Source organism: Budorcas taxicolor, chromosome 23 (assembly GCF_023091745.1).
Source record: "Budorcas taxicolor isolate Tak-1 chromosome 23, Takin1.1, whole genome shotgun sequence".
Lineage (NCBI taxonomy): Eukaryota > Metazoa > Chordata > Mammalia > Artiodactyla > Bovidae > Budorcas > Budorcas taxicolor.
The window spans coordinates 46,704,066-46,727,605 of record NC_068932.1 but is presented as its reverse complement, the minus strand read 5'-3'; the positions used below and the strand labels follow the sequence as shown (position 1 = coordinate 46,727,605).

Here is a 23,540-nt window from a genome sequence, read left to right as displayed (position 1 = left end):
TTCACAGCTAGTGATGCTGTCTGGTGAGATGTAGGCTGAAGTCCCTGGGGAGGGGTCTGAACAAAAGATAGTGTCCCTGGAAGAAAGTCCTATGTCTCTGCTCTCCTTCCTGCCTGACTAGGGACAGCAGTGCCAGGAGGTGCGGCAGCCACTTTGTGACCATGAGGATGACACTAAGCAGGGCAGAGGAGGAATGAAAGCGCCCCCTCTCCCTTGTGCTGCTGCCCCAGCCCGGGCTACTTCCTCTGGATGTCTGCTTATAAGAATGAAAAAGACATTTCCATTGGTGTCAGCAGGTGTTTGCCAGGGTCTCTGATGTTAAAAGCTGGGCATGTTCCTGATGGACTGTGGGCTTATGAGTATATCTCCCTACTTTGCAGAGCAAGTGAAAGTGCCAGTTGCCCAGCTGTGTCCGACTCCTTGCGACCCCAGGGACTGTAGCCCACCAGGCTCCTCTGTCCATTCTCCAGACAAGAATACTGGAGTGGGTTGCCATTCTCTTCTCCAGGGGATCTTCCTGACCCAGGGACTGAACCTGGCTCTGCAGCACTGCAGGCCGATTCTTTATCTTCTGAGCCACCAGGGAAGCCCATTTTCTTGTGTGTGCATTTACATGCGCATTTAAGATTGCTGTCTACACTGAATTTTGGTACCCACTGCTCTAAAGACTCTTGCCGAGGAATGAGGATGTGCAGGAAATCTACTGTTAGCTCCCTGACACCCAGCTTCATCAGCCCTGGCTCCCGGGGATGACAGCTCCAGGCAGACGCTGATAAACTGGATTGAAAGTGCTCGGAAACAGGGGGTCATGTGTGAGGTTTAAGGGCGTGCTTTCACAGGAAGGTGGTGCCATGTCCACTGGAGGTGGGCCTGGCAACCCATTCTGGCATTCTTGCCCGGAGAATCCCATGGACAGGGTAGCCTGGCGGACTATAGTTCATGAGGTGAGAAAGAGTCAAACACGACTCAGCGACTAATACACTTTCACGGCTAAAAGCATCCTCGAGGTTATGGGCTTGATCCAGAAAGTTACTTACTCCCCTCCCTGCTGCTTCCCAAGCCCAACAACTTGGAAGTCACGTAGAGCTCAGCCGGCCAAGAGAAATCAAGGTTTTCTAACGCAAGTGTCAACACGCTGAGATGGTGAGCACTGGACTGTTGGGCGTCTGGGTTTAAATCACAGAGGAGCAGAAACAGGTCGTGTGTCTCTGTCTCTGCACACACACATCGTGTGCTGCACACCTGACATGGCTGTGTATGATGGATGCCCCACGCCCTCCCTGTCTGTCTGCCCTGACCGTAGCCGGGGTGTACTCATGCAGAGGTCCAGCTCTTGCGTCTTTTGAAGCCCTGTGCCCTGGAGGAATTCGATCACCTCACAGTATAATGCTCCTCAGACTCTATGGCACAGAAGGACCTGGGAATGCTGGCTAAGATGCAAACTCAGGGATAGCAGCTGGTCAGGGGTGGGGCCCACATTCCTGACCACCTCCCAGGGGAGGGGACACCCCTGGCCAGTGGAGCAGACGCATTGAGCGGCAAGGCTGTGAGATTCATGACATTTTCACTTCTGTGCTTCGGGAGAGGCTGGACGACTCTGATCCGCTATGTGAACGTAGCAATACACACACATACAAAAAGCCTGTATAACCCTCCAGGATGGTTGGTACCAGGTAAGGAAGCAATCACCTTCCATGTCATTTTACCAAAATCACATTCAGACCGTCACTTAATGAAAAGCTTACCTTGAGCGGCTATGAATTTATTCTTCTCTTTATAACCCTAGAGAAATAAAATCAGATTTATGATTTTTCAGAATTGTCGTTGTGGAAGGACCTTAGGAAAGTAACATGTATTTGTCATGGAGAATTTGGAAAACACAGAAAACCAAGAAGAAACCTTGCCAGGAGTTTCAGAAATAACATGCTATTTCTGCATATCTCTTGCCAGTACTTTTCTGTGAATACCTTTCCAGATATGTAAGCAGACACACAGGCACAGATATATATAGTTTAATTGGTTAATATGCACACATTCTCTTATACTGAATTTTATAATAATTCGTAACAGATCAATTGATCTTTTAAGGTTCAACTAAACTGGATTCTTAATAATCCATTCTATATGATTTTACTGCAAATTATTTAACTGGTCCCCTCTGTTTTGTTTGGTCAGTAATATAAATGAGTATGGGCTTCCCAGGTGGCTCAGTGGTAAAGAATCTGCCTGCCAAGCAGGAGACCTGGGTTTGATCCCTGGAGCGGAAAAAACCCCTGGAGCAGGAAATGGCAACCCACTCCGGTATCCTTGTCTGGAGAATCCCATGGACGGAGGAGCCAGATGGGTTACAGTCCATGGGGTCGCAAAGAGTCGGACGTGACTGGGTAATTAAGCAGCGGCAGCATAAACGAGCCTCCTCTGGGCTTATCTGCAACTTAGGGACGCGTCCCCAGCACAGATGCTAATTCAAAAGGCCCAGCGCTTTCATGCTCTCTGTGTGGTGGCCGGTGTGGCCACCGTGTCCAGGAAAGTGGGGACAAGTTACCTTCCTGGCCCTGGGAATAAGGGGTCCAGTGGTCCCCATCCACACTCAGCCCCCCGTGGTCCGGGTGTGAGTGTTGTGCTGGGTTGGGGGGTACTTACATCTATGTAGGAAGCATTGATGTAGTCTGAACACGGGATTCCATCCACTTGGCTTAAAATCACCCTGGAATGGTCATCTGCAGAAAAAACAACACAAAAATCGTGACAATAGGCCAGGGAATCACAAGGACAGGATTAAACACTGTAAAGGATGTAACCATGGTGACCACGGGACAGACGGGAAATTCTTCTTAAATGTTCCCAGGAGATGCTCAGTGTCCTGGGGGCAGGAACACAACTGTTTCATCCAACACGGCGCCTCAGCAGCCAGGCCAGGCCAGGCCCCAGAAAGAGCTGAACACACCCGGGGATGCCGACAGGTAAGAGCTTCAGGGCCCAGGAGTCGGTGTGCTGGCCCTCAGGAGCACTTCCGGGGGCCACGCTCCCAGGCTTTCGAAAGGGAGCCTGTCCACCTCTGGACAGGTGGGTGTCAGGCCTGAGGGCTTGGGACTCCAGACCCCAGTGCTCATGTTCAGGTCTGCCCCGGAGCAGGCAGGTAGCTTGACCCACATGGATGGACTGTGCAGGACGGACCACTCCCTGGAAGATTCCAGCCTGTGGTTCCAGAATTTTCCAGTGTGTGAGGGCCAACCAGGGAGGGCGGTGTGTGTGTGTGAGTGGTGTGGGAGTGTGTGGTGTGTGTGTGTATGTGTGTGTGTGGGTGTGCAGTGGTGTGTCTTGTATGCAGTGTGTGTAGTGTTGTGTGTACATGAATGTGGTATGTATGTCTGTGGTATGTATGTACAATACCCACGGGGAGGTTTTAACCAGGCCCCATATGACTTCATGGGTCTGTGTCACTTCTGCCTTCATGGGCCCCTTTCTCCATTAAAGAAAAAAATTACACGTTCTATTTTATGACGGCATTGTGTGCATGTGTACTAAGCTGCTTCAGCTGTGTTTGACTCTGCGACACCATGGACTGTAGCCCACCAGGCTCCTCTGTCCACGGGATTCTCCAGGCAAGAACACTGGAGTGGGTTGCCATTTCCTTCTCCAAGGGATCTTCCCAACCCAGGTATCGAACCCGAGTCACTTACGTCTCCTGCATTAGTAGTTGCTATAAAGATGAGTAAGAGCCAGACTGGGTTAGGTATATATTTCTTCTGATTCTCAAAGAAGTTAGACCATTTCATGGGTCCCTCCAGGTGGAGCAGCTCCAGCTCTGGGTCTCCACGCTGGTGTGTAAGCGGCCGACCACTTCCAGGAGCAGAAATGTATGAAGGGGGCCCAGACTTGGGCCCAGGGCTCTAGGGTCAGGCTGCTTCCGCGTTACTACTCTGTGCCGGGCAGTGCTCGGGGGGTACTCTGCATGTATTTACTGCATTAATCATTGGATAGTTCTCTGTCCTGCTCCTGGCTTCGTCCCCTCCGAGTAGCCAGAGGACTGAAACTAACCGAGGAGGGGGAGTGTGTGCTGTGGGTCTGGGGAAAAGATCTCGGGTCACAGCCTGGATGTCTCCCCTCTACACGGAGGGCTGCTGGCTTGACCGCAGCGGACGGGCTCGGACACCTGCTGTCTGGACACCATACCCGGCTCCTAGTAGAGGACAGGTCAGCGGAGGTCTGGGGGCAGTTGCACCCGCAGAAGGCGGTCAGGGTGTCAGACTCACGGTCCTGAAAGGCTTGGCCCTGAGGCAGAAATAGCACCAGTGGAACACATATCAAGCTAGTTAAACATGCTTTGGAACAATTTACCCTTCTGAGGACAGCCATAGAAAGCAGGGGGTTAAAAATAGCCTTCTGGTTAGATTTAGCATCTTGCAGTTCTAAGAGCTTCCTGTCTTTTCATTCTAAAAAGTTACACTTCTCTCTCAAAACATCATTTCCTAAAATTATCCCTGGTTGGAGTCTTTTTCCAGAGAAGAGGAGGATGCTCACTCGCCACCGGGCATGGGGCCGTTCCCACACGCAGCCCCTCAACACCCCAGGCACACTGACCTCTGTCCTCAGAGCTCCCTGGGTTCACACCAGGACTGGCTCCGGTCCCAGGGGCATCTAGTAAATAGGATGCACGTACAGGGCTTCCTAGGTGGTGCCCATGGTAAAGAATCCACCTGCCAATGCAGGAGACTCAGGAGAGGGGGGTTGGATCACTCAGTCCGGAAGACCCCCTGGTGAAGGCAATGGCAACCCACTGCAGTATTCTTGCCTGGGAAAATTCCCAGGGACAGAGGACGCTGGCGGGTTGCAGTCCATGGGGTCGCGAAGAGCTGGACACGACTGAGGGACTACATTTTCCCTTTCTTTCTCTGCGTGGGGAAGGGGGCGGGAGAGGGAAGGTATATGGGGCTAAGGGATTGAGCCCCTGCCTGTCTCCCTGCCTGTTGACCCGACCCCACCCCGAGTATGAGCTGGGTCTCCCAGGCTTGGGGTGGGGGAAGCAGGCCTGGGAGCCCCCTGCATAATCCTCCCATGATCCAGCTGCCCCCAGGCACCTCTGGCCAACCGCCCAGGTTAACCAGATCAGCTTCTCCTGGGTCTCACCGATGCCAAAGCCAGATGCCCCTAGCTGGCCTCCTCCAGGGCACACCCCAGTGTTTCCAGGACACAGTTCTGTAAATGTGTCCTTGCACCAACGTGAAATGCTCACATCGGACAGAGTCCCCAGGCCCGTGGTGACTGCCAGCTCCTCAATTTCCTCTGGCCTGGCACTCCTGGGCCGGGAGGGGCTGGGGCAGGACCCACACTTTCACACTTGCAGAGAATGCCACCTCCCTTCCATAATACAAGTAAGAGGAATTTGGCTTAGACACAACGGGCATGAAGCATTCCCTGCTGGGCCCTGCTGGGGACCCTCGGGGGGTGGGGGATGCCCCACCCTGGGCCACCAGAGGTAATTCCCACACCTGGCTGCTAACTCTAGTCCATGGAGCTCAGGCTGAAACCACTCTTGATTAGCCACATAAACGTTCCCTTTAGAAGGGAAACGGCTCAGCAATTAGAGAGAAATGTAGGCCAGGAACCTCAGAAAGGGCTTGGCAGTGAGCTGGCCCTCCATGCACACATCACGCAGTCAAACCACAAGCTAAGCGAGTTAATTCAACTAAGAACAGACGCGAACTTCCAAACACCCTAATTTTTATCCAGTGCAAATTAGGCCAAATATCCCCAACCTCCTGCACGGTGCTTCTTTCCCTTGAGCTGTTCGAGCCACGGAACTTGCCTCTGATAAACCTCACCCAATTTAACAGCAAGTCCTCTCAGCGTGACCTTTGCCCTGAGTCTAGAACCTGACCCTGGCCTAAGCCACCCTCCCCGCCTGGCTGCGTGACCTGTCGTCTCCCTGCCGCTCCCCTGGCTTCCTCTACCAATATGCGTGGGACGGAAGACTACTTGGTCAATTTCTCTGGATTTAGTTGACCCAAGTTCACGTTGGAGGCCCGACAAAGGGGGGACCTCCCTTCTCGGGCAGAGCCTCCGTGGGGCGGAGCAAGCCGGCCTGTGCTGGCCCTCAGCGAGGTGACAGACCCTACAAGGACACTACAAACGAATTTGGACTCTACAAACGAACACACACACACACAAACCCAAACCAAAGCACAAGTCAATCCTACACATGCAAAATGGGAACGGATTGCTTCTATCAGGTGCTGAAAACCCAGAGACCACAAGGGTCAGGTGGACCACAGCTCCTCTTACCCACAGGGCAGATGGACTCAATCCTGTTCCTAAAAGTTCGGCCAAGAGCCACCTCGCTGAGGGCCAGCACAGGCCGGCTTGCTCCGCCCCACGGAGGCTCTGCCTGAGAAGGGAGGTCCCCCCTTTGTCGGGCCTCCAACGTGAACTCACCGGGGTCCTTAGAGTCTGCCCTTCTGCTAGCCTGATGGCAAAGCGGACAGGAGGGTCCAGGCTAGAGAAATGACATCACAACTCACCCCACCCTGCCTCCAGGCCAGCTTCTACACAGGCATCTTGGAATGCTGGGGCTCTGTCTTGGCACCGAGGCCCCCAAGGCACAGACCATCCAGCGACGCTCCTGGACAGGTGTGTCCACTCTGGCCCCGCCACCCCCTAGAGGCCACACCCCCCACCCACGACTCCCATCAGCTGCGGTGTTAAAGACTGGGATGCTTCCAAGCCTTCCCACAGAGCTGCCAAAGCCCAACAGCTCTCTGAACTCTTGACACTTCTGTCCTTGTACAGGAGCCTTGATGCTGGTGGCCCAGGGCACCGTGTCCAAGATGGGGAGATGCTTGGGACCAGTGGCTGCCCGAGACCAGGGCTCAAGGCTGGGTCCACAGCGGGAGCTCTGCCAGCTGGGGCAGGTGGCACGCTCTTGCCCGGCAGGCAGCCCAGGTTTCAACAGTGAATGCAGGCCTGGCAGCCAGACCACGAATGGCACAGCCTCTCAGAGCCCCAGGTGGGAGACAGCCAGCTAGACGCCCAAGCGGGAAGGCTGAGCAGGTGTCCTGACCCCAGCCCTGCCCTCTGAGCACCTGGGCGTCTGCTGCCTGGACAGGCAGAATCACCAGGAGCCGTAAAGCAAGGCTGAGTGTCGTCAGAATGCCACGGGTCATGTAAAAAAGAAGAGTAAAATCTTACTGGGAAGGATGTTGGGGTATCGGTTTTTTTCTCTGTTTTCTTCTTTATTGGCCAGTTCGAAAGTTCCTTGCACGTGTCCAGACGGCAGAGACTAGAAGAAAATGCAGAGTCAGCACGAAACACGAGGAATCCAGCGCCTCGTCTATGAGCCTCCCCACCGAGCGCGGGGATCAAGAAAACGGGTCTCTGAGCAAACTACCTCCAGGGCTTTGCCCGTCCCTCTGCTCCTGCCCAGAGAAGCCCTTGCCTTGGGCACTGGGCCGGCCCCGGGCGGGGGCCGTGATGGAGACACAGGCCAATCTTCCCTGAGGCCTCGTGTTCAGTGGGGCCGACGGGGATGCGGACAAAGTGATGACCCATAGCTGGACCCTGAGCTGCATCCAGGCCGCCACTGGGCCCCGCATGGAAGCCCTGGTCTGGAGCAGGCCCAGCCCAGGGAGGTAGGAGGTGGCCGTGGCAGAGCTCTGATTCAGGGGTGAGGACACAGACGGTGGGGCTGGAGGATGAGGAGGGGGATGGTGCAGGACCGTCCTCCCCTAAAGATGCGGTGTGGGCCAGCAGGACAGACACAGCTGCTGGCTCCTTGAAATGCAGACCTGGGCCCACCCTCGTCAGCACCGCAGTTATCCGCATCCCAGGAGGCCTGCACGTTCTGCCCTAACCGTCCATTTGTCTTGGGGGAAATTGGGTCTGGGGGCTCTGCTAGGGCCCCACAGCTGATGGGCAGCATAGCAGGTATGAGCCTCCATCCTGACTTCTAGTTCTTTCCGCCACTCAGAGTCTCTCGGCGCTTGTTGGAGCCAAACTTCCTCCTGTGTTTGCTTGCTGCTGGGGAGGGTCCATGCGCGGGGTAGGGGGGTGGTGCTTTCCCAAGAGCACAGTGGGAAAGAGCCTTCTGAACCTCCTTCATCATCCAACCTGACCGTCGGGTGAACCAGGGGCCACTGGGACTCGAGTAAGTAGTGTTAACGTTTATCTAGTATTTTTGATGGGCCCGGCACTGGGGAAGGGCTGGATCACCGGCCTTCACAACCCACCTAGCACCAGGTGACACCAAGACCATCCCTCCTGTTCTGTAGATCAACCCACCTAGCATCAGGTGACACCAAGACCATCCCTCCTGTTCTTAGATAAGCAAACAAAACCCCAAGGAGGTGGCGGAGTTGTCCAGAGTCGCCTGCCTGGCGAGCAGTGGATAGTGGGAGGGGACCTGGAGCTGGCACCTGGACCCCAAGAAGGACACTATCTTCCTTGAAGTGTGGGGACAAGCAGGGGTTTCTGGGGTCTGGTGGTCAGGGCCCAGGAGACTGGGGCCCAGCCTGGGGTCAAAGTCCTAAGTCAGGGCCCCCTTCTCCCAGGGCGGGGGGTTTCTCTACCACAGACTCAGCCCCTGCCAGCCCGTGTCCTCTCCCCGCTCCACACCCAGTGGCCACAGGCAAAGGCTCTGCCCAGGTCAGTGTGGAGCCCAGCCTGGCGGGCACCTGGGCAAGGCCAGTGGGCAAGGTCTCCGCCAGGCCAGTACCTCCACTGCCACGGGGTGCTCTTGGCTCTTCATCAAAGCTCTTAACACTGAGCTTCCTGACCAAACCTCAACATGAAACGTGTTACCACGTTCTAGAGCCTTCTCTTTTTCACCTCAAAGCTGTTTTTGACCTCAGCCCTGAAAATAAAAGAGGCCTGGGACCATCATGGTGGGGGGAGGGGGGCGCATGACATGATGGGTTAGTTAAAACCCACAGAATATGCAGCTCTGGAGCCCTGATCTGACCTGCAGCTGTGATCATGAGTCGATATTGATTCATCAGTTGTGACGAATGTAACACACTCAGGCAAGACGGCCATCACTGGGGAAACTGAAGGAAAGAACCCACCTGGTACTTTCTGCACAATTTTTCTGTAAACCTAAATCTGCTCTAAGAATGCTCTATTACAATTAATTTATTAAAAAAAAAAAAGCCTCCCTTTTCCTCAGAAGGTGAGGGGGGTACGGGGCGGGGCTGAAGGGGTGGCTTGGAGGCGTCCGAGTGGTGAGGATGAACTGGGCTGTGACACCCCCAGCCGTGAGCCGAGAACAGAGCCGGGACACGGCGTGACGTCCCGACTCTGTGGGCGGCGGCACAGGGGGCCACACGGCAACAAAGGCAAAGCGCCGTACCCTGTTTCCAAGCACTCAGAAAGAAACAGCCCCTCCGAGCAGGCCAGAGTTTCTCCCGCTGTCAGCTACCCGGGGAATCACATCTCTGAGCCCTGATGGCTCAGGACAAACAGCGGGGCTCCTGAGGGGGTGCTCTGCCATTCCTGGGCCACTGCCATTATGCCCAGAGTGAGTGCCATGCCTGTGGCCCCTGACGGATAAATAAATTGTGATCGATTGTTCTCTTACGTGTTTTGGCTGCAAAGGGTTGCTGGTTTGTCTGAGGTGAATTTTCATAGTAGCTCAGTTGGTAAAAGAATCTGCCTGCAGTGCAGGAGACCCGGGTTCGATCCCTGGGTCGGGAAGCTCCCCTGGAGAAGGGAAATGGCAACCCACTCCAGTATTCTTGCCTGGAGAATCCCATGGACAGAGGACCTGCCAGGCTACAGTCCATGCGGTCGCAAAGAGCTAGGCATGACTGTATGACTTTCCTTTCCTTTCCTCCCTTTCATTTCAAGGAACATGTGTGTCGCACACAAAGACACACACACATTTCTTTCCCTCATCCTGGTGTGTACGTGCCGGGCCCTCCCCTCGGAGCGCCTCCCTGGGCCTTCCTGCAGCACTTAGGGTTAGGTCAATTCCAGGCACTGGGCTTGAAATAACCCGCAGGGGAGGGACAGAAGCTCCTGGGAGGAGCTATCTGGAGAGGGACGCCTGCAGGACTCAACCAGGGGCCTGGAACAGCCTTTGCGAGCTCAGCATTCTACCACGGCGAGCGGACAGCCGACTGGACCATCACAGAAGTCGTCCTGAGCAGGATGGTGCTCAGACCCCTCTCCTGCAGACACGGGACACATGGCTTAGCTCTTTCATGGGCTGAGACACTCCTGCGGGGGCGGGGAGGGCCTTGTTTCACAGGCGAGGAAACCGAGGCAGAGGTGCCGCATGTTGCCCAAGCCCTCCAGGCTGGCGAGAAGCAGGCCTGGGCAGGCACGTGGGCAGCCGGCCTCCTGCCTTGGCGCCTCCATCACCCCTCCAAACGGCTCCCAGAGCCAGGGCCTTGTTAACTTCAAATTCATGTCACCTTCGATTGGCCAAGGCGCACTAGCCCAAACTCCTCCAGATCGACTACTCTGAGACCCATCCGTTTCCCGGCACAGATTCTGGGCGGGGAGCTCAGGACAGAGGGCGAGAAAAGGAAAAAGAGGCGTGTGCGCCCATGGCAAGCATGGGCACCTGCGGAGCCACATGTGGGCAGGTCGTGGTGGTCGCGATGCTCTGAGCAGGGGCTGCCTGCTCACTTGAGAGAGGCGCGGACTGGGCAGTTGCCCTGGGCTGGCAGTTGCTCAGGGTCCCCCGGAGCCAGGACCGGACTCCACGTCCTCTCTGGACTCCGACCTCTCAACCCTCCCTCTTGGCCCTTCCCTGAATGGAGGCAGTGCGCAGGGGGGTGGCCGGGAAGGCTGCTTAGTGGCAGCAGTGGGGTGAGCAGGGCAAGGCGCTTGCTTTGGTTGCAAAGCAGAAAGGAGTATTCTGAAGAACCCAGGGGTTAAGAAAAATCACGTTTGATTTCAAAATCTAAAAGACCTCTAAATTAACACACACACACACAAATCCATGACCAAAATATCAAACTATTAAATAAAGGCAGGATCAATTAACAGTGGGGTCACAAGCCCCGTTGGAGCTTGGGGTCACAGGAGACACCAGAGGGACCTGGTCTTTATTTACGATTATTAATTGCTATTTTGTTCAACATGGATGGCTTGGATCTATTTTTAAAAGCTGTATGAAAATAGTGTCTATCCAGACAACGAAGTGTTTTGGGGTCCCCTTACACACTGCATCTGGGGCAAGGGCCTTACCTGCTTGACTGTCTTTTTGGGCCCTAATTTCTGAGATTTGTGGCTCAGCCAGTGAGTTCTGACTCAGCCCTCCCTCTGCAAGGCCAGTCACCAGCCTCCACATGGAGAAACACAAATGCCGGAGGAAACGGGATGAGAAGGGAAGTGGGGAAGCGGTCCTACAGCCGCCAACTTGGATAGTCATTTTGAAAACTGGAGAATTAACTTCTGCTGTCAGGCTGAGAGGCTGCAAAACAATACTGCCTAGAGCTGTCTTTCACTATGACCTAATTTCCCCCCCAAAAGGGACACATTTGGAAACAATTAAAAGGAAGCAAGATAAAGGCAAAAGAGGACGTGTGTTAAAAAAAAATAAGCCAAAAGTACAGTCTAAATGCGCCATCAGCCTGCTGTTCCTTCCAGGGCTGCTTCTGGGTGAAAAGTCACTTGCCTGCAGCCGGAGTCACCCTGTCTTCAGAGACCACAATTGTACCATCTTTGCTTTTCACAAAATCCGAGCCTCATGTTTGACCTGGGAGGTCATTAAGGCATCTTCCCACGCGGCTCGTTCATGATGAAGGAAACTGGCTTCCAGGAGACGAACTGACGTGTCGGGCTGGGGTGGCAGGGGCAGAGTCAGGACCAGGGGGCCCTCCTGCTGGAAAGCCGCCTGCTTTCAGGCTCGACGCTGGCGCGCGGACATTTATGAAATGAGGAAGGTGCACAGAGACTCGTACATGACCAGGGATAAACACTGAGCAGCCAAATCCGAGACAACCATTCCCAGTGTCTGTCTGTCTGCTTGTGTATCCAAGCATCTATCTGTCCACCTGTCCCTCCATCCCTCTATTGTTTTCTATGCGTGCATCTACCTACCCACCCACTTGTCTATCTCTATGTGTCTGTCTGTCTAGCTGCCTGTCTGTCTCTCTACCTACCATCTCTCTGTCTAGCAGCTTCACAATTCACGGGACATTGAATATTAGCCACTCAAGGGGAGGTGTCACTATCGTACACTTGCATTTTTGTTGAGAGTTAGGAGGATCTGTTTGCTGCCAGCAGGCTGGACCAGTTGGTTAAATTCATCTTAGTTAGCTTTGACATTGTCACAGTCATCCAAAACAGCGGTAGCAGGACCAACACCCTGACTCAGGCAGAATCAAAGGGCGGTGGAGGCAGGGTGATGTCCCCTCTCGGCCGCCCCGTTGACCGTCTAACTGAGGTTGCGCAGGGTGGTCCGAGGGCTCTTTAGCGCTCAACATCAAACTGCCACCCCACGGTCCGCTCGCCCTGGTCGTGCACATCACTGGGATAACGGCGCTGCCTTCTTACTTGATTCAGAACTCAGCGCTCAGGGTGTGTGACTTGGAAGGAGGCTCTGAAGCTCCCCCTCAACCATCTCATCTTATCAATGGGGATGAGGGTCAGCGGAGGGCATTGCGGCAGAAGCCGGGTTTCCTCGGAACCCCGGTTTGGGGGCTGCGTCATGGTGGATGTGAGCGTTCTGCACCTTTGGGGTAATTTATCATGTGACACAACACCCCACATCCCAGCTCCCTTCCACATGACGAGACAAAGGGCCCAGACTCACGTTGAACTCCTCCCGAAACCGCTTGCAGTCGTCTGCCGAGCGGGCACGGATCTCGTCCTCCAGGTGTGCCATGGGGATGGGGAAGTACTTCTTCGGCCCCGACGGGGACCTGCTGAGAAGCATCACCCTCTGCTGCTCTGTGGGGTCAACAGAAACACAGGGCCATTGAGCCGTGCTCCCAGATGGGTGGGTGACTTACTAACCAGACAGACGGACAACCTCCTGGAGGAATGACGCAGCTGGAGGGGGATGTTCCTCTCAGACCATGAGCAGCTGAAGGCAAGCTCTGTCTCCTACAATGTACCCTCATCACTCATCGTGACGGCTGGACAGCCCCCTCTGGCTGGTGTTACCTGCTCTTGCCAACCAGAGATGCCTTATCCTCCCAGCTCACTCACCCACCCACCCAGCTGTCTTTCCGTCTGCCCCCTGCTCCTTCTACAAAGGACTTAGGCACCTTCACACTTCAGGCTTGGAACAGAGTTGAGTAAGGACAGGTTTCTGGGCTCAAACTGGTAACACAGTGGGAACCTGTCCAGATAGGAGACCCCCATGGGCATAAACTGGTAACACACTGGGAACCTGTCCAGTTAGGAGACCCCCATGGGCATAAACTGGTAACATACTGGGAACATGTCCAGTTAGGAGGCCCCCATGGGCACAAACTGGTAACATACTGGGAACATGTCCAGTTAGGAGGCCCCCATGGGCATAAACTGGTAACACACTGGGAACCTGTCCAGTTAGGAGGCCCCCATAGGCATAAACTGGTAACACACTGGGAACCTGTCCAGTTAGGAGACGCCCATGGGCATAAACTGGTAACATACTGGGAACATGTCCAGTTGGGAGGCCCCCATGGGCACAAACTAGTAACATACTGGGAACCTGTCCAGTTAGGAGGCCCCCATGGGCATAAACTGGTGACACACTGGGAACCTGTCCAGTTAGGAGGCCCCCATAGCCTTATCTTTGTAACAGATAGTCCTGGTTAACAAAGGTAACGGCAGTAACTGTTGCAACAGTTACTCAAACCCCATCAGCTCCAGGAGAAATAAGAGAAAGCACCCTTGGGTTTTTGAGGGGGAGGGGCTAGAGGCTTTGGAAAAGACAAGGGCCAGACTGCAAGGGGGTCCCCGGACAAGCTGCTTCCACAAACTCAGCGAGACAGACGGCGACCCCCGAGGCATGTGCTTCTCATCCTGGAGAACGAGCCGCTGTCCTCCACGAGGCCACATCTCTCTGCTGTCCCTGGCGGCAGGGCCGGTCCCCGCCTGCTGAGCTGTTCCTACGCCCAGTCAAGAACTACCCCAAGGGCTCACCCCTCCCAGAGATGACGCTCCAGAATGAGCTAGGCGGCCTTGCCAGTCATACCCTCCTCGCCCCACCCCGGCTGTTGGGGCGGGTGGGGCAGGAGCAGGAGGCAGGAAGGAGGGGCCTGGAGGCCATGTGCCATCATCTAAGCGTGGTCTCGGGTTCCCCTGGCCCCGCAAAACTGCCCTCCTGGGTCTGGCCGAGGTCCCTCGCTGCTGAGAACTCTGCAGAGTCCTAGGTCAGTTGTACAATTCAGGTGAAGTCTGACAGCACCCCTGTTCCCCCAGATCACGGAACCAGTTGGCAGCAAGCTCACTGAGGAAATCAGAGTCACTGGTGTGAACTGGTATTTTTAACAGCTTCGGCCTCATGCACCTCTCTCGGACATCTCAACACGTGGGAAGAAAGCCAATGTGCCTTTGTAAAGGGGCATTTACAAGTTAGTAGCTAAATTTGGAACCTAAAAACAATGATAGGGAATGCCCCTGACCCTCCGCGTTGTTCCATCAGTTCCCTTCTTTCATCTGACCTGAAAAGCAGTGCGGATTCGGGGGCGCGGGGGGCCCTTCTGAAAAGGTTGTTGATGAGCCCACCTGTCTCATCGAAGGCTGATCTAAGATGCCTCAATAAATGTTAGATGTTTCAAAATCCTGTAAAAACGACAGGATGTGAAATGCCGTCTCCCTACAAAGCCACAAACTGAAATGCCTCAAACGTCTGTTTCACACCGGAGAGAAGATGACGAAAGCTCTGCAACGGGGAAGCACTGACTATAAAAGACGGCGTGATGCCAGGTGATGCCAGGTGATGCCAGATGAGAGCCGCAGAGCTGGAGGGGTTTACCGTTTAAATGTTAAGCTGCAAGGAAGGCGCGCCTCCACCCAGCTCCATCCGGGTCCCCCTTACCTTGCTCTTCGAGGATCCCGTTGGGCATCTTCTTGTCGTTGGCACTAACCACCGCCTTCCTCTGCTTCCGGAACCTTAGAGACACAGACCATTAGGGGGTCAGTCCAGGGAGCTGGCCCAGAGCCCAGGGCCCCGGGGTGACCCAGCAGGGGATACCCAGCAGGGGATACCCACCAGGTGAGCCGGGAGAAGCTGCTTCTGCTGCTCATGGCTGAGCTGCTGCCCGCCCGGGTCCCGGGTCCCTGCCCGCCGCCCTGCCCTCAGCCACCCGGCCCCGCCCGCCCGCCCCCAGTCACAGCCTCCCTCTCCGCATCATTTCCTCCCCAGCAGGTTGGGGCGAGTCAGCGGCCCGGACACTCCTACCTGAAGCAGTAGGCGGCGAGCAGCAGAAAGAGCAGGAAGGCCAGCAGGGGCAGCAGGAGCCAGGCCAGCAGGGGCTGTGGCGCGCCGGGGGCCGGGGGGCCTGGGGGAAGCGGGCCCCCCATCAGGACGTCCCCATGAGGGTAGCAGGGGTCTGGGCAGGGGCAGCCCCCAGCACCAGGCTCACGGTGTGCCGAGTGGCCCCCACCCCACCAGCCCCTCTTCCCTGACGCCAGGCCTCGCTTCACAGGCCACCGGTTAGCCCCCATCCCATTAGCCCTTCTTCCCGGACACCAGCGCCCCGCTTCACAGTTTGCAAAGCAATCCCTCCTTAGGGAGCCTTCTTCCCTGATACCAGAACCCCACTTAACAGTTTGTAAACCCTCTCCTTCAACAGTCCTTCACCCTGGACACCAGCACCTTGCTTTACACAGCCTGCAAATTCTCTCCTTCCAGAGCCCCTCATCTTGGATGCTGGCTCCCCACCTCACAGGTTTGCCATGCAGTCCACCATCCGGGCCTCTGGTATCTACCCAGGTGCCTCCACTTAGATGCACGGTGGTGTCGTCGAGAAGAGCCTGATCCAGGGATCCAGTTACCTGACTGGCCCGAGGCCCCCTGCTGCAGGGTAGGGAGGGCCCAGACCCCCATGTGGCCTGTTTCCCCAGGTCCTGGGCACCTGACGCTCCCCATAACAGGAGATGGAGGAGAGAGGGGGTGCAGACGTCCCCCTGCTCTGTGCCAGGATGGGTGGGGAGCGCCCCAGGCCTCCACACAAGCTCAAGGCACAGGTCAGCAGTCTGGCCCTCGGCTGGACAGAGACCTGTCGCCCCGTGGCGAGCCGGCCCCTCAGAGCTGCGAGCTCCCGATCCCGCCTGCCCAGACTCACCTTCACTCCCCCTTTACCCCTTACCTCCATTGGCAGGTTCCCCCATCCCTGGACACAACATGGCTGCCCGCGACCTGCCTCCAAGCCCGAATTCCAGCCGGCTCTGGTGGCCTGGCTGCCACCCTCAGACCCCACCTCCTCCCCCGACGCTGACTCAGCTCCTGCCTCCTCAGGACGCCCCCTCCTCACCAAAATGCCCTCACTCCCAAAGAAGCACCTCACATTCCAGGGCACTCCTGCAAGGACCAGGGCTGAATGGCCCAAGCCCCCAGAGAGGGGCTGAAGCACGTGGACAGAAGCACAGCGGCAAACGGGATTCCCTTCTCTGGCTTTCTGTCAGATGTCGCAGCTGCCTGTCTTCTGGAAGGCAGGGGCCAGGTGGGGACCCCCAGGGACTAGCAGGCTTGGGGGGAACTTGGGGGAGCTGGGGGTGTGCGTGTCTGTCTTGCTGGACTGGACACGTCTCAACCCCAGCCCACTGGGACCAAGGAAAGATGCAGCTCAAGAGCTTAATTCTCTAATTCACCAAAAGGAGAAATCTCCATTTTTATGTAAGAATGATCAGATTTTTAAATATTGGTGAGCAATTCAATCTAAATACAGTTTTGAAAGCCAACCTGGGCCTCCGCAGGCTGGGTTGTGTCTCACCCAGGGCCACCAATGGGCTCTGCATGGGAAGTTGGTGTGGTGACTAAGAGGAAATTTGAGTCACTTTCTGTTTTCATTTCACACTGAGGTAGCTCAGACTGAGTGGGGCTGAGGGTTCGCGTGGGGGGAGCAGAGGGGGGCTTTCCCAGAGGTAAGTAGGCTGGTGGCCCACTCGGGGCAGCCTTCCCCCCAAATCTCCCCCAACTCTATGCAGCCAGTACTCCAAGTCAGGTGTGGACGGATGTTCGTGCAAATACACACGCCCACACACCTAGAGGTGTGCACGTGTGTGCGCTGGCGTGCACGGAATCTGGTCCTGGAAATTAAAAGTTGGGGGCTGTCCTGGGAGTTCTGGCCTCAGCAGTGCATCTGTACACTTCAACTTGTGCACACTGCCTGCTGGGATGGACGGCCCTGTGAGGCAGGGCTGGGCAGCGGTGGGTGGGGCAGCCCCTTGGTTCTGCCTCAGCCCTGGTGTGCTAAGTCACTTCAGTCGTGTCCGACTCTGTGCAACCCTATGGACTGTAGCCCACCAGGCTCCTCTGTCCATGAGATTCTGCAGGCAAGGATACTGGAGTGGGTTGCCATGCCCTCCTCCAGGGGCTCTTCCCCAGCCAGGGATCGAACCCGCGTCTCTTACGTCTCCTGCATTGGTAGGCAGGTTCTTTACCACGAGCGCCACCTGGGCAGCCTCTGCCCCAGAGAGCTGAGTCATCAGTCAGTCATTTTATTTTTAGGTGAGCCTAGGACTGGGGGCTCCCTAGGCAATGGTACCCCACTCCAGTCCTCTTGCCTGGAGAATCCAAAGGACGGAGGAGCCTGGTGGGCTGCAGTCCATGGGGTCACAAAGAGTCAGACATGACTGAGCGATGTCACTTTCACTTTTCACTTTCATGTATTGGAGAAGGAAATGGCAACCCACTCCATTGTTCTTGCCTGGAGAATCCCAGGGACGGGGGAGCCTGGTGGGCTGCCATCTATGGGGTCACACAGAGTCGGACATGACTGAAGCGACTCAGCAGCAGCGGCAGCAGGACTGGGGAGCCAGTCATCCTGGTGGTGCCCCTGGTGCCACCTCCAGGTGCATCAACACCACTGCGACATTTCTTCCCTACTTTTGGGCAAAGTGTGCTCTGCTGGGTTGAAATGTTTTGCTAAATGATCCTGTAGGTGCTGAGCCCTGGGCCAACAGAGGCCAGCTTCTCTCTGCCTGGCCCAGGGAAGCACTGTCCCGAGGGTCCCAGGCTGCAGCGCTTGCCAGTGACCCAGGACCCAGAGGAACAGCTTGGAACAAGGCAGTGTGGTGAATGCAGCTTCTATTTGCTGCCATTTCTGGTCTTCCTTTTCTTTTCTGTGGCTGTGGATTTCTCTGGAGTTTCAACATGAAGACGGTGCTGCTAGCTGCCAAAGATGGTCAGGCGCCTGGAACTGCTCTCCTGGCTGGAGCCCTAGGTCAGCAGGGAACCTTTATTCTCCCCGCTCTCAGGGGCCTTTGTAGGAGGTTTGTTCAAAGTCAGGAAATCACATGTGGCCCTCAGGCTGGATGGGGCTTGAACTCCTGAACCCAGGCTGAACAGTACCAACTCTAATCACCTTGGTGTACCTCTTTCTGGAGGGAAGTTGATAATTTTTGTTTTCCCGAAGGCTCGCCATGACCAAGTTGTGATGCTTAATTTCGTGGGTCAACTTGACTGACCACAGAGTGCTCAGATAATTGGTCAATATATCTGAGTAATCTGGGTGTTTCCAGAGGGATGCTGTTTGGATGAGAATCAACGTCTGAGAAAAGCAGACTGCCCTCCTCAAGGTGGGTGGGCCACATCTGATCAGTTGAAGGTCTGGACAGAACAAAAAGCCAGAGCCTCCCCGTGAGTAAGAGGGGATTCTTCCTGCCTGACTGCCTTCCAATTGGGGCGTCACGCCTTCTGCTTCTAGAGCAGCCTGCCAGTCTCTGGACTAAAACTAGGGCACTGGCTCTGCAGATTTTGGACTTACCAGCCTCCACAATCAAGTGAGCCAGTTCCTTGTAACAAGTATAGGTATAGACATAAGTATACATCTTGTGGACTCCATTTTTCTGAAGAACCCTGACCCATATACCAAGTGACACCCTATCACAGAAGTCCTGGAGTGTCACGTCTGGGAGTCTCGGGGGAAGGACGAGGCGGGGCTGGAGCAGCCGGATGGGACTGACAACAGTCCCAGGGCTAGGGGTAGGGGGTCCAGCCCTCCGCTGGTTACAGGCTCCTGCTGAGCCCGCCACGGGCAGGAGCCAGCAGACACAGACAGGCCCTATAAGTCTGCCCGGGAGGCGTGGGGTGCCCAGGATGTCCCCATCAGCCCCTTGGGGGCTCAGAACTCGCCCAGCGGGATCTCTGTCTGTGTCAGGCACACGTCCAAGAAGGAGATGCTAGAAGATGCTGGGCTGCCAGCTCTCTGGGCGGTGAGAGTCTGGCCAGGGAACAGGCCGTCTACAGCACAGTCTTCTGCTACAAACAGCCAACACTGAGGAGTCCTCTACACCCCAGCACAGTCGTCTGGCTTACTCCGCTCAGCACTGGCTGAAGCGGGTACTATCATCACATCTTGCAAATGGGGACAATGAGGCACAAGGCGGTGCAGCGACTTACTCAAGGCCGAGGCCGCTCAGCGGCTCGGCGGCAGAGCTAGGTGTGAACACAGGCAGGCGATTCAGCAGCGTTTGTTCTTGCTTCTCCTCTTCTCTCCTCCCCCCTCTTCTTTTCACTTTGTGTGGCATTTACTTTGTCTTATGGAGGTGAAATTTACCAGCCATAAAACACACCCATTCGGAGCACGCGATTCAATGTGTTTTAGTAAATTCACAGTCATGCAGCCATCACCCCCATGCAGCCTTAGAATTTCACCAACCCACTGAGATCACTCCTGCCCATCTGTGGTCAATCCCCGTCCCCTGCCACCCCTCCCCAGCCTCCAAGCCCCAGTCAGCCACTCGTACACAGCTGCCTGCCGTGATCAGCCTGTGCCGGGCATTTTGTTCATGTGGGACCATATGACGTGTGCTCTTCTTTCCCCTGTCTGGGCACCTAGCATGCTTCTCTTGCCACACGTATCCAACGTTCTTTTCCCTTTCCTCCTTTCTAACTCCCAGCGTATGAAATCAGTGACAGGCTAGAGTAAGAACCCCCATGGATCTGCCTCCAGACTTTCTCGGATCAACCCTGTGGGTCCACAGCCCTGCCCACCTCCTGCCCAGCCACCCACTCTTTTCCAGGTCACCCCTAGACACCCCATCCCTTTCTTCTGCACACTCAAGTATGCGTCTCTGAAAGGTACAGATGCTTTGTTGTTCAATCGCTAAGTCGTATTCGACTCTCTGTGACTCTATGGACTGCAGCACGCCGGGCCTCCCTGTCCATCACCAACTCCCGGAGTTTATTCACACTCATGTCCATCGAGTTGGTGATGCCATCCAACCATCTCACCCTCTGTCGCCCCCTTCTCCTCCTGCCTTCTGTCTTTCCCAGCATCAGGGTCTTTTCCAATGAGTTGGCTCTTTGCATCAGGTGGCCAAAGGATTGGAGCTTCAACATCAGTCCTTCCAATGAATATTCAGGGTTAATTTCCTTTAGGATTGACTGGTTTGATCGCCTTGCTGTCCAAGGGACTCTCAAGAGTCTTCTCCAACACCACAGTTTGAAAGCATCAATTCTTCGGCGCTCAGCCTTCTTCACGGTCCAGCTCTCGCATCAGTACATGACCACTGGCAAAACCACAGCTTTGACTAGACGGACCTTTGTCTCTTATTTTCTTTAAATAAACACAACTACTATACCAATATCTCATCGTCCAAAATATTAACTTCTTAGTGAATGCCAGCGTTTAGATACCTGCTGTGGACTCATCAGTGTTTGCTCAGGATTGGTCTGAATTGGGTCCCGCACAGTCGAGTGTTTCTCCTGTTCCCACCGGAGCTGATCCGACTCTCAGCCCGGGGCTATGTCTGCTGCCTTCTGAGTGCCCAGCTTTGCTCCAGTCAAATCCTGGGTACCTGTTCCTAGCCAGCTTGATTTACAGACTTGCAATGTCAGAAGCAGGCTGAGGAAGCCACTTACCTGCCCATCACCTCGCAAGCTCATCAGGAGGAGGGGCAGGGTGCCATGGGAGCGGGAGGGCAGCGGGGAAGAGGCGGCGGGGTCTTACCTGCAGTTGTGGAGGTCCAGTTGCTCTGAGCGGTGGTGGTGGTGGTGGTGGTCTCGTTGCCCTTGAGAGCCTTGGCGAGGGGCAGGCTAACACTGGCCAGCAGGAACGGACAGAAGGGCTCCATAGCTACCCTGGAAGAGGCAGGAGGGGCTCAGAGGACTCACCACCACCCACCTGGGGGTGGCCAGCCTCCACAAGGCGGGAAACTCAAGGAAGACACAGAGGGATCCAGGAAAAAAAAAAAAGGGTGGGCTGGGGATCAGGGTGGCCTGGGGGTGCTTTGGGAGAGGTCTGTCTAGCAGGAGAGGTCTGTGTACTGGCACGATTTCCACCTGCACTCGGAATTAATTTCAACTTAGAACAAGCCTGGTTAGGAACTCCGTAACTACCCTTAGGTTATAGACGCTCCTGCTGTTCAGGTTAATTTCCTTTTTTGTTTGTCTATTTTAAGGGGGAGAGAGGAAACAAACAAGAACTTGGACGTGCCTGGGGAGAAAAAACTCTGAGAACAACACGCCATCCGGGATTCTGAGCGGCAGCTTCACAGCCCTTCAAAGAGGTGGCTCAGCCTGGCTTCTGGACTGCCGCCGACGGTAACTTGCCGAACACGTAGGAGCAGTTCGCAGCCCGCCGGCACACGGCGGAGCGTTCCTGTGCTGCCTCATGGCAGCATCACTGCCCTCAGGAAGGATCGCGGGCTCAGGGAGGAGCGGGTTGATCAGCCTGTGGTCACAGGACCGGGGGGTCGGGGGATCGGCCACCTGCACAGGACCCACCTCTGCTGTCCCCGTGATCACGACCACAGCCACAGCCTGGCCTTATGCCCAGGTGCTGGCCTAGATTGCCTCCCACCCGAGCTACAGGAAAAGGTTCCCGAATACTTCCAGCCCCCGGTCATCCACTGGTCCTCACTCCAGAGCCTCACTAACTGTCATAAAGCCCAGCTCTGCCCCCTCACTGGTGAGGCGGGAGCGGTGACATGGGGAGGAGGTTCTGGCGTCCTGTCGCTGCTCCTCTCAGCCAAGCACTTGGCCTGCAGTGTTCATGCATCATCTCATCTAAGCTGCTCAACTCCTGGCTGACAGCCTTGTGTCTGGCTCTGCTCGGGTCTGAGCTCTCAGGGGAAGCAGAGGGAAGCCCCCGCCTGGGGCAGGGGGCGATCAGCTCATCTGGCAGAGCCACTTGGGCACTTTGGGGCAGAGGAAAGTATCTATTGGGTGGATGGATGGATGCACTGGGCAAGCCTGGACTGTGACGTGGCTCAACAGAGGAAAAGGCTCTTTCACCCATGAGACCTGCAGGATGTCACCTGTGACTCCCACTCGGCGCTGCAGTTTGCCAAGACACCACAGGCCCTTGGGCATCCTGACATGACTTCTGAGTGGTGGAGAAAGCCCTCCTAAACCCCGCCTGCGCCCTGCAGGTGAAGGCAGGCAGTGGCACCTGCCAAGCGGCGCATCCCCTCTCCTGGACAGCCTCCTCCGTTTCATCCATAAACCCACCCATGGTCAGCCTGGGTGCCCAGGCCCACCGGCAGCACTTTCCAGCAAGAAGCCTCTCTCAGAAATATGAATGGGCCGAAGCCAAGAAACATGGGTTCCTCGTAATCTGAGAGAGCCTCTGAGCGAGCACAAAAAAAAGCACCAATCATCTCTCAGCAATCACCGCTATTAGAACGAGACCATTCTGAGCGCATCTACGGCAATTATCCCCGAGCAACTACCATCGTCCCCATCAACACTTCCAGTCCCTTCCTCTTTTTTTTTTTTTTTCCAAAATTTCAGATTTAGAAAGGAAGCCATACGCACAAAATAGCTCTCATTCTGTGAGCGCCTACTGTGTGCTAGACCTTTTCTATGGGTACCGGACCCTCAATTATGCCTCCAGGACTGAGAAACTGAGGCCCCGTGGGGGAACCGGCCCAAACTCTGTTCAGAGGAAATGCAAGAGCCCCGAACAGAACCCAGAACAATTGGACGCAAAAGCTCTCGACCCCTGACAGGCAGCTCTGCATAGAGTGCATTAAATAAATTGTTACTGAGTACTGTCATGATACTCTTAATATATGGAAAAAGAAGTGGCACAGATGTACAATGAAACGGTACTCATCCCTTTTACAGTGAAATAAGGCCATTTACAGCAACATGGATGAGCCTAGAGATTATTATACTAAATGAAATAAGTCAGAGAGAGACAAATGTCATGATATCACTTATGTGGAATCTAAAAAATGATACAAATGAACTTATTTACCAAACAGAAATAGACTCACAGACACAGAAATCAAACCTATGGCTACCAAAAGGGAACAAGGGGCAAAAGAGAAGTAAATGAGATGTTTGGGATTAACATATACACACTATTATACCTAAAATAGTAGACAACAGGGGCCTACTATAGAGCACAGGCAACTACATTCAATATCTAGTAATAAACTATAATGGAAACGAATCTGAAAAAGAAGACCCTGATGCCGGGAAA

The 23,540-nt window shown here is 55.1% G+C and overlaps 1 protein-coding gene across 1 annotated transcript in view; it reads right to left on the bottom strand.

Moving 5' to 3' along the window:
- Positions 1-21,183, bottom strand: part of PTPRE (protein tyrosine phosphatase receptor type E) — a 42,650-nt gene extending 21,467 nt beyond the window's left edge. The window contains exons 1-7 of the mRNA XM_052660785.1: positions 21,060-21,183; positions 15,344-15,443; positions 14,981-15,054; positions 12,761-12,897; positions 7,189-7,279; positions 2,644-2,720; positions 1,746-1,782 (exon numbers count right to left, since the gene is read on the bottom strand). Of these exons, the coding sequence (XP_052516745.1) occupies positions 1,746-1,782; positions 2,644-2,720; positions 7,189-7,279; positions 12,761-12,897; positions 14,981-15,054; positions 15,344-15,443; positions 21,060-21,183 (640 nt within the window). The remainder of the gene's footprint in view (positions 1-1,745; positions 1,783-2,643; positions 2,721-7,188; positions 7,280-12,760; positions 12,898-14,980; positions 15,055-15,343; positions 15,444-21,059) is intronic.
- Between the last annotated feature and the right edge of the window lie 2,357 nt (positions 21,184-23,540).